Source organism: Littorina saxatilis, linkage group LG5 (genome assembly GCF_037325665.1).
Source record: "Littorina saxatilis isolate snail1 linkage group LG5, US_GU_Lsax_2.0, whole genome shotgun sequence".
Classification (NCBI taxonomy): Eukaryota; Metazoa; Mollusca; class Gastropoda; order Littorinimorpha; family Littorinidae; genus Littorina; species Littorina saxatilis.
Genome location: NC_090249.1, coordinates 6,268,366 through 6,276,708, shown reverse-complemented (window position 1 = coordinate 6,276,708; position 8,343 = coordinate 6,268,366). Strand labels below are relative to the sequence as shown.

The following is an 8,343-nucleotide window of genomic DNA, read 5'->3' as shown; positions in this document are numbered from 1 at the left end:
AAGAAAGTTATATTTATTTAGATTTCTGACTGAAACTATTGAGCTGTCGGAATAAAGGGACAGAAATATAGTTTTAGAGCAACACTCAATTTACTAATTTCAGGAAAGAGGTTGCATTAAGAAAACAAAAGGGACGCTAACTAAAATACTACGCAAAGAAAACTGGATCCCCATGAGCTCGAAGGTAGAAGTTTGATTCCGGATCTTCGGCAGCTCATAGGTACCAGTAGTTAGATTTTTGTCTGGTCACAATTTTTTTCACCGTGATACACAGTTCATTGCGAAGATCTTCCTTGGTAATTCGTTCCAATTCTGCATACTTTTTGTTGTCAAGAAACAACTCGAAAGAAAGTTTCAAACTCATCATCCTCCATCTTGCTTGTCGAAGCGCTAAAGTACTTTATCGATGCAAAAACAAAAGCAGAAAACTTCGACGAAACCGACTCAAATGCAGCGCAGACGACACGACGAGATAACGGAAGGAAGTGAGCCTCGCTTTGGCTTAGGTGCCGTTAAAAATACCGTTATTCTCGTATGCAAATACGAACAAGAAGTTGGTCATACGAACAAGCCTTGTGCTGGCGACGCAAATCGCTGCTGGCTGGCAAAGGGGGGGGGGGGGGGGGGGGGGGGGGGGGGGGGAAATGGCTGGGCGACGAAAATAGCCGCTGGCGTGCTAAAGTGTGTTTTTTTTCTTTCTTATTTTTGTTAAATTCCATGACTTTCCATGATGACTTGAATTGAAATTCCATGACTTTCCAGGCCTGGAAAATTAAAAATCAAATTCCATGACTTTCCAGGTTTTCCATGACCTGTACGAACCCTGATGATAATTGTTAGCAACCCTACAAATGATCTCTACAATCCTGATCAAATGCTTGGCCACAAGAGAAAAAAAAATCTCATTATTCAAACAAATCCACTGCAGTCCTATGTATAACAAGAAGAGCAAACGCTCGATCGAGTCACTTTCGCAGTTCTGAATATTATATGAGGCATCAGATGGACAGGAAGAAATTGCTATTCACAACACAATGAGTCACGTTCACATAAAATTTGAGCCCGGTCACTTTTATAGTTTCCGAGAAAAGCCCAACGTTAAGTTGTGTGTTGCCGAACAGAAAAGGCTAGTTATCTCCCTTGTTTTTCTGATAACGTTCGTAAAAGGCTACAGATGTAAATACTTTGATGTAAAGAATAATCCTACAAAGTTTCAATCACATCCGATGAACTTTGTCAAAGATATAAAATGTCTAATTTTTCCTTTGACGCTGACCTGTGACCTTGAAAAAGGTCAAAGGTCAACGAAACCATCGTTAAAGTGTAGAGGTCATTGGAGGTCACGACTAAACAAAATATGAGCCCGATCGCTTTGATAGTTTCCGAGAAAAGTCCAACGTTAAGGTGGTGTCTACGGACGGCCGGCCGTCCGGCCGGCCGGACAGACTAACACTGACCGATTACATAGAGTCACTTTTTCTCAAGTGACTCAAAAATAAAAAAACACAGAAGAAAGTATTTAAATAATTAAGTTCTAAAGAATTCTGAATATCACAACAACAAAAATTTTCTCAACACAAAAATCAAATCCCTGGCGTCTGTCTGGCATGATTTGTATGCAATATATACTTCCTGAAACCAAAAGAAGTTCTAAATTAAAATTAATGCCACAAGCAACCACACAACCCAACCAGCTATTTCTTGGCAGAGTACTGACCGATCGATTATTTCACAACTATTAGTCTCTCGACAACAACAAAATCTCCACAGACTCAATACGAACTATTAGTCTCTCGACAACAACAAAATCTCCACAGACTCAATAGTCTATACAGGACACACACCCCCCCCCCCCCTCCTTCTCCCTGTAAAATGGCAATGCCTCATGTAAAACAAGTTTTGATCTGAAACAATGCACAGCAATTTCAGATCATCATTATCATGCTAACAATTTGTCCACAGATATTCTTAAAATATATCCAAACAAGACCTGATAGGTTATTTCTACAACGAATATATTTTTTAAACTGTGTGGGGTGTTTGTTTTTTTTTACAAATAGAGCTTCATCATAACAGGCATTCTATGTAAAACAACAAATACAATCCCCAGCCTCCCAGGTTTTCTTTGGTGTGTCATGTCTATCACGCATGGATATATTAACTCTCGCATGCAAAAACAAGTCGCGTAAGGCGAAAATACAACATTTAGTCAAGTAGCTGTCGAACTCACAGAATGAAACTGAACGCAATGCAACGCAGCAAGACCGTATGCTCGTAGCATCGTCAGTCCACTGCGGACGGCAAAGGCAGTGAAATTGACAAGAAGAGCGGGGTAGTACTTGCGCTGAGAAGGATAGCACGCTTTTCTGTACCACTCTTCGTTTTAACTTTCTGAGCATGTTTTTAATCCAAACATATCATATCTATATGTTTTTGGAATCAGGAACCGACAAGGAATAAGATGAAAGTGTTTTTAAATTGATTTGGACAATTTAATTTTGATAATAATTTTTATATTTTTAATTTTCAGAGCTTGTTTTTAATCCAAATATAACATATGTATATGTTTTTGGAATCAGAAAATGATGGGGAATAAGATGAACGTAAATTTGGATCGTTTTATAAAAAAAAATATTTTTTTTACAATTTTCAGATTTTTAATGACCAAAGTCATTAATTAATTTTTAAGCCACCAAGCTGAAATGCAATACCGAAGTCCAGGCTTCGTCGAAGATTACTTGACCAAAATTTCAACCAATTTGGTTGAAAAATGAGAGCGTGACAGTGCCGCCTCAACTTTCACGAAAAGCCGGATATGACGTCATACAGGGTGACCCAAAAAAAAGAGTACCCAAACAAAACGTCATAAATTAAACAAAAATAAAGCAATCTTCATAAAATTTATTTACACACACAAGTAGCCTCTGCGTGATTTGCACAGAAAATTTTAACGTTCTAGCTTGTCTTTCAGGAAAGTTATGCTCATTCTACAGAACATGCTCCAAATGGCCTCCGCGCCGCTGCAGGCAAACTTGAACTCGCAGTGCAAAGTTATCAATCACCCGCACACACTCCTGTTGCGAGATTCCGCGAATGATTGTTGTGATGGCTCTCTTGAGTTCTGTGATTGTCTGTGGGTTGTTCCTGTAGAGGTTGTCTTTCAGGAGCCCCCAAAGATAGAAAGCCATTTGGAGCATGTTCTGTAGAATGAGCATAACTTTCCTGAAAGAGAAGCTAGAACGTTAAAATTTTCTGTGCAAATCATGCAGAGGCTACTTGTGTGTGTAAATAAATTTTATGAAGATTGCTTTATTTTTGTTCAATTTATGACGTTTTGTTTGGGTACTCTTTTTTTTGGGTCACCCTGTAAAAGACATTTATCGAAAAAATGAAAAAAACGTCTGGGGATTTCATACCCAGGAACTCTCATGTCAAATTTCATAAAGATCGGTCCAGTAGTTTAGTCTGAATCGCTCTACACACACACACAGACACACATACACCACGACCATCGTCTCGATTCCCCCCTCTACGTTAAAACATTTAGTCAAAACTTGACTAAATGTAAAAAACCAAGGTAATAATGTATGTGCTGAACAATGGTGTTAACAAAGAGTGCTTGTTGCAAAAAAAGACCTAACACTAGAATACCACAGTAACATGCTAATATCCTTGCATGAAATAACTAATCTGGACAAACAGACAAACAGATTGACAAACAAACAGACAGACAGACAAGACAGACAGAGTGAAACCTATACCTATACACACCACCGCATCTACCGGTATCAAAAAGGACTGGGTGGCCGAGTGGTAACGCACTTGCGCTCGGAAGCGAGAGGTTGCGAGTTTGACCCTGGGTCAGGGCGTTAGCAATTTTCTCCCCCCTTTCTTAACCTAGGTGGTGAGTTCAAGTGCTAGTCTTTCGGATGAGACGAAAAACCGAGGTTCCTTCGTGTACACTACATTGAGGTGTGCACGTTAAAGATCCCACGATTGACAAAAGGGTCTTTCCTGGCAAAATTGTATAGGCATAGATAAAAAATGTCCACCAAAATACCCGTGTGACTTGGAATAATAGGCCGTGAAAAGTAGGATATGCGCCGAAATGGCTGCGATCTGCTGGTCGATGTGAATGCGTGATGTATTGTGTAAAAAAATTCCATCTCACACGGCATAAATAGATCCCTGCGCCTTGAGTCCGAGTCTGGAGATACGCGCGCGATATAAGACTTCATATAACATAACATAAAAAACACACCAAACAGGCACATTCTAACCAATCAAACACCAAATAAACAATTTGCCAATGATGCACCTGTCCCAAAATATACACCTGACAAAGTTTTGTTCAGAGCATTGTTCTCTGTACACAGAGAGGGTCCAAGCGAAGTCAAGTTTGACGACAAATACCACGATACAAACTCAGAGGTCAGATCTGGCAAGTGGCTTTTTACAGCAGAGAGAAGACACAGCAGAATACACTGGGGGAAGGCTGCATGAACAACACTTACAGTTTTGAAAAATAGTCCTCACTTAACATCTATTTCCCATTGGTTTCATACACTGACCCTGGGCTATTTATCTATGATAAAGCAGATTATGACTTTTATATCAAGTTTATATAGGAACAAATCAAAATGACCAGACATTTTTGTTGAGTAGCTAAAATCCCATACAAACAAAATTAGAACAAACTTCAGGCATCTTTATTCAGACAGTTAGAATTTCAAATTTTCAAACAACAAAATGTGCAGTTTTGACTTCAAACTGTTCACTTCACTGAGACTCAATCTTTAAATATTTTGCCATCAAAATATTTTGTCAGACCTAAAAAAGTACATGTATGCTAGAGGTTTTCCCTAATTTAAATGTTTTCTGATCAAGAGTAAATCTTTTCAAGGCGTAAATGTTCCACATGCAAACTGCCCCCAGAAGGCAAAGTCACGGAGTACATGACATGTAAAAATACTTTTAAAGGTAAGTATCCGGGCAGTGACAGTTTTGACTTTTCTTTCTATTTCCAGCTGCCTCTGTAAAGACATGGCATCTCCTGAGATCAGTTTTTGTAAGCCACAGGAAAAAAAGGAAGAAAAAATAAGGAAAATAAACTCAAGAGGCCAAGTGGAAATGTGTCAAGTTGAAATAAAGTTGGTCGACTCCAGCTCTATACCTGGCTCTCTGTAAAGTCTGTGCCGAAGAATCTGTCCCCATAGTTACCTGCAAGATAGACAACAAAAAAACATGATACAAATGGCTGCCAGTGGTTAATACAACACCAATACTATAGCTCTCTTTCTTAGCTTTCTTGTATAAATGTCCAATAAAATGCCTAATTTTCTTTACCCAAAAACCCTTTGCCCAAATCTGTGTTATCATGACAAGCCCTTAACTGTATTACTACAAACCTACTAAACCCATTCTTTTGCTTAATCCTCATTAACAAGAAACCGTAAGCATAAAATATCAGTATTGGCAAGCCAAAGAGTTAAATAAATTTGAAAAACATCCACATTTGTTGACGTTCTTTTTTTCTTTTTGTGTAGTGTTCTCCTTCTGCTTCTGTTTGGATTCTTTAAATTGGACAGGTGTTTTTTTCCATCCGACACAATCATACTTATTACAAAACCATCCCCAGATATCGGCGTATGGCCACCTAAATGGCGGGGTAAAAACGCTCATGGACGTAAAACCCCACTCGTGCAAAAAATAAGTGTACATGGGAGTCTCAACCCAGGAAAGCAAAAAAGGAATAATTCCAAAACCAGAACCAAGAAATAAAAGGTGGTTGGTTGTTTATTTATAATTGTTTAACGTCTCTTCACCAGTTAAGTGCTATTTGAGACCGATGCACAGAAGGTGGTGCCTACCTATTCCAGGCAGAATGTGGAATTTCTCGTTGACTTCCTTGTCCACATCGGTGGTGACAATCTTCAGCTTGGGGAATGCGTAGGCCACGGAGTGCACACCTGCAGCCACAAACAACTTCAGTAAATTAGCGCACACACTTTGACAGGAACAATTTACACACTGACAAGTTCATGCAATGAATTTCTCTTACAAGAGAGTGAAACAATTTTGGCAAAAACAGCAGAGGGTGTGGTTTGAAAAAATAACACCTGAACAAACTCACTTCCAGTTATTTATAACTCATCAGTAGGTTCAATTCAAGACTCTGAAAGGTGCAAAATCATGTGCCTTCTTTAAAAATAAAGCATGTACTGGACTTCTTTCAAAACTATGACTCTCGAATAAAAGTAGAACCTGCGATGTAAATGTGTGAACACACACACACAAATATCCCACCCTCTCTCTTTGTGTCTCTCTCCACTATCCTTGTATAATACAGTTTTTGAGTTTGAATTATAGATTTCTCTCTGTCTCTCTCACACTCTCTGAAAAAAAAAATGGCGCCGCACGGCAAGGGCGACTCGGTGTTGGTGATGTTTGGACTGTTGTTTGCAAGTTGTATGCTGATTGAAAGAACTGAAAGTGTGCTGAGGTATAGCAGAGATGATCTTCTACGTGTGAGAGAGACTATTGGCAGTAAGTACAGCCCTGAACTCCTGATTTCGACTGATTTCCTTTTGAGTGAACTCGACTTCTCTGCCACAAGCGCCCGCAACGTGTCCTCGTCCCCTAACGAACAGTATCGTAGGCCTCATCGCAAGCGAGGCAAGCGTGGCGGCTTGCTTGTTCGTCTTCGTAACCGCTCCACTCGTCCCCCTCTGCCGTCGATATTTCTGTCAAACGTGCGTTCATCAGACAATAAGAAAGATGAACTGTTCTACTTGTTGAAGACCCAGCGTGATTACAGTGACTGTTCTGTGTTTTGCTTCACGGAGACGTGGCTAAAACCCACCACACCTGACGCCCCCCTCCAACCCTCCGGCTTTTCCATCCATCGTGTCGATCGGTCGCCTGAACTCTCTCAGAAGACACAGGGAGGTGGGATTTGCTTTATGATCAATGATCGATGGTGCACTGACTGTAAAGTGCTTTCTACGCACGGTTCGCCAGATCTCGAAACGATAACTCTACAGTGCAAGCCTTTCTACTTGCCGAGAGAGTTTACCTCCCTTGTCTTGGTCGGCGTGTATATTCACCCACAGGCACACGCAGCTACAGCCATTCAAGAACTCTCTAGGCAAGTGACTGTAATGGAGAATAGGTTTCCTGACTGTCGGGTGCTGGTGATGGGGGACTTTAACCATACGAAGCTGAACAAGGAACTCCCCAGGTACAAACAGCACGTCAAGGTTGGCACGCGTAACAAGGCTACACTCGACCACTGCTACAGTACCATCAGTGGTGCGTACCGCGCCATCAGTCGCCCCCCTCTCGGTCGCTCCGACCACGTCATGGTCTACCTCCTCCCTGCCTACCGTCAGCGGCTGAAGACAGCCAAGTCCCACGTCAGAACAGTTAAACGCTGGAACTCAGATTCCATCGAGCAGCTGCAAGGCTGTTTTGGCTGTACAGACTGGGCGGCGCTTACCCAGCCATGCGTCGACGTTCACGAGCAGGCCGACGTTTTGACGTCCTACATCGCATTCTGCGAAGACGTCTGTATCCCGACCAAGGAGGTGAAGTCCTGGGCCAACGACAAGCCGTGGTTCAACGGCAGCCTGAAGAAGCAGCTGAAGGCCAAGGACGACGCCCACAAGAGCGCTGACGAGGCGCAGTTCAAGCGGGCCAAGTACGACCTCCAGCGGGAGATGTGTAAGGCGAGGTGGGACTACAAGTGCAAACTGGAGGAGCAATTCCAGTCCGGCAACTCTCGTGCTGTGTGGCACGGGCTCCAGGCGGTCACGAACTACAAGAAGAAGAGCCCCCCAGTAGCCGACGACCCCACCCTCCCTGACAAACTTAACGAGTTTTACGCTCGTTTTGACCGCGACAACCACACCCCTGTGACGGCGTCATTCCCCGACCCCTCGTCCCCCCTGCCTCCCCCCTTCACTGTCAGTGAGCGGGATGTCCGGCTGCTTCTCCGCAAACAGAAAAGCAGGAAAGCGGCTGGCCCAGACGGCGTCTCAGGCCCTACCCTACGGCATTGTGGGGATCAGCTGACACCTGTTCTCACTGACCTCTTTAACTCCTCCCTCCAGCTCTGTACTGTTCCCCACTGCTTAAAGGCCTCAACCATCATCCCCGTCCCCAAGAAGCCCACAGCGTCGGCCATGAACGACTACAGACCGGTGGCCCTTACCTCCCTGGTGATGAAAGTGCTTGAGCGCCTGGTCCTCAAGCACCTCCAGTCCGTCATCAGCGGTAGGCTCGATCCCCTCCAGTTCGCCTACCAGGCCAACCGGTCTGTGGACGACGCTGTCGCCGTTGCCC

At 42.8% G+C, this 8,343-nt stretch overlaps 1 protein-coding gene across 1 annotated transcript in view; it reads right to left on the bottom strand.

Annotated features, from left to right (window-relative positions):
* Nucleotides 1-2,821: 2,821 nt before the first annotated feature.
* Nucleotides 2,822-8,343, bottom strand: part of LOC138966178 (uridine-cytidine kinase-like 1) — a 30,452-nt gene continuing 24,930 nt past the window's right edge. Inside the window, exons 12-13 of the mRNA XM_070338309.1 lie at nucleotides 5,871-5,969; nucleotides 2,822-5,220 (exon numbers count right to left, since the gene is read on the bottom strand). Coding sequence (XP_070194410.1) covers nucleotides 5,168-5,220; nucleotides 5,871-5,969 — 152 coding nt within the window. The 3' untranslated portion in view covers nucleotides 2,822-5,167. The remainder of the gene's footprint in view (nucleotides 5,221-5,870; nucleotides 5,970-8,343) is intronic.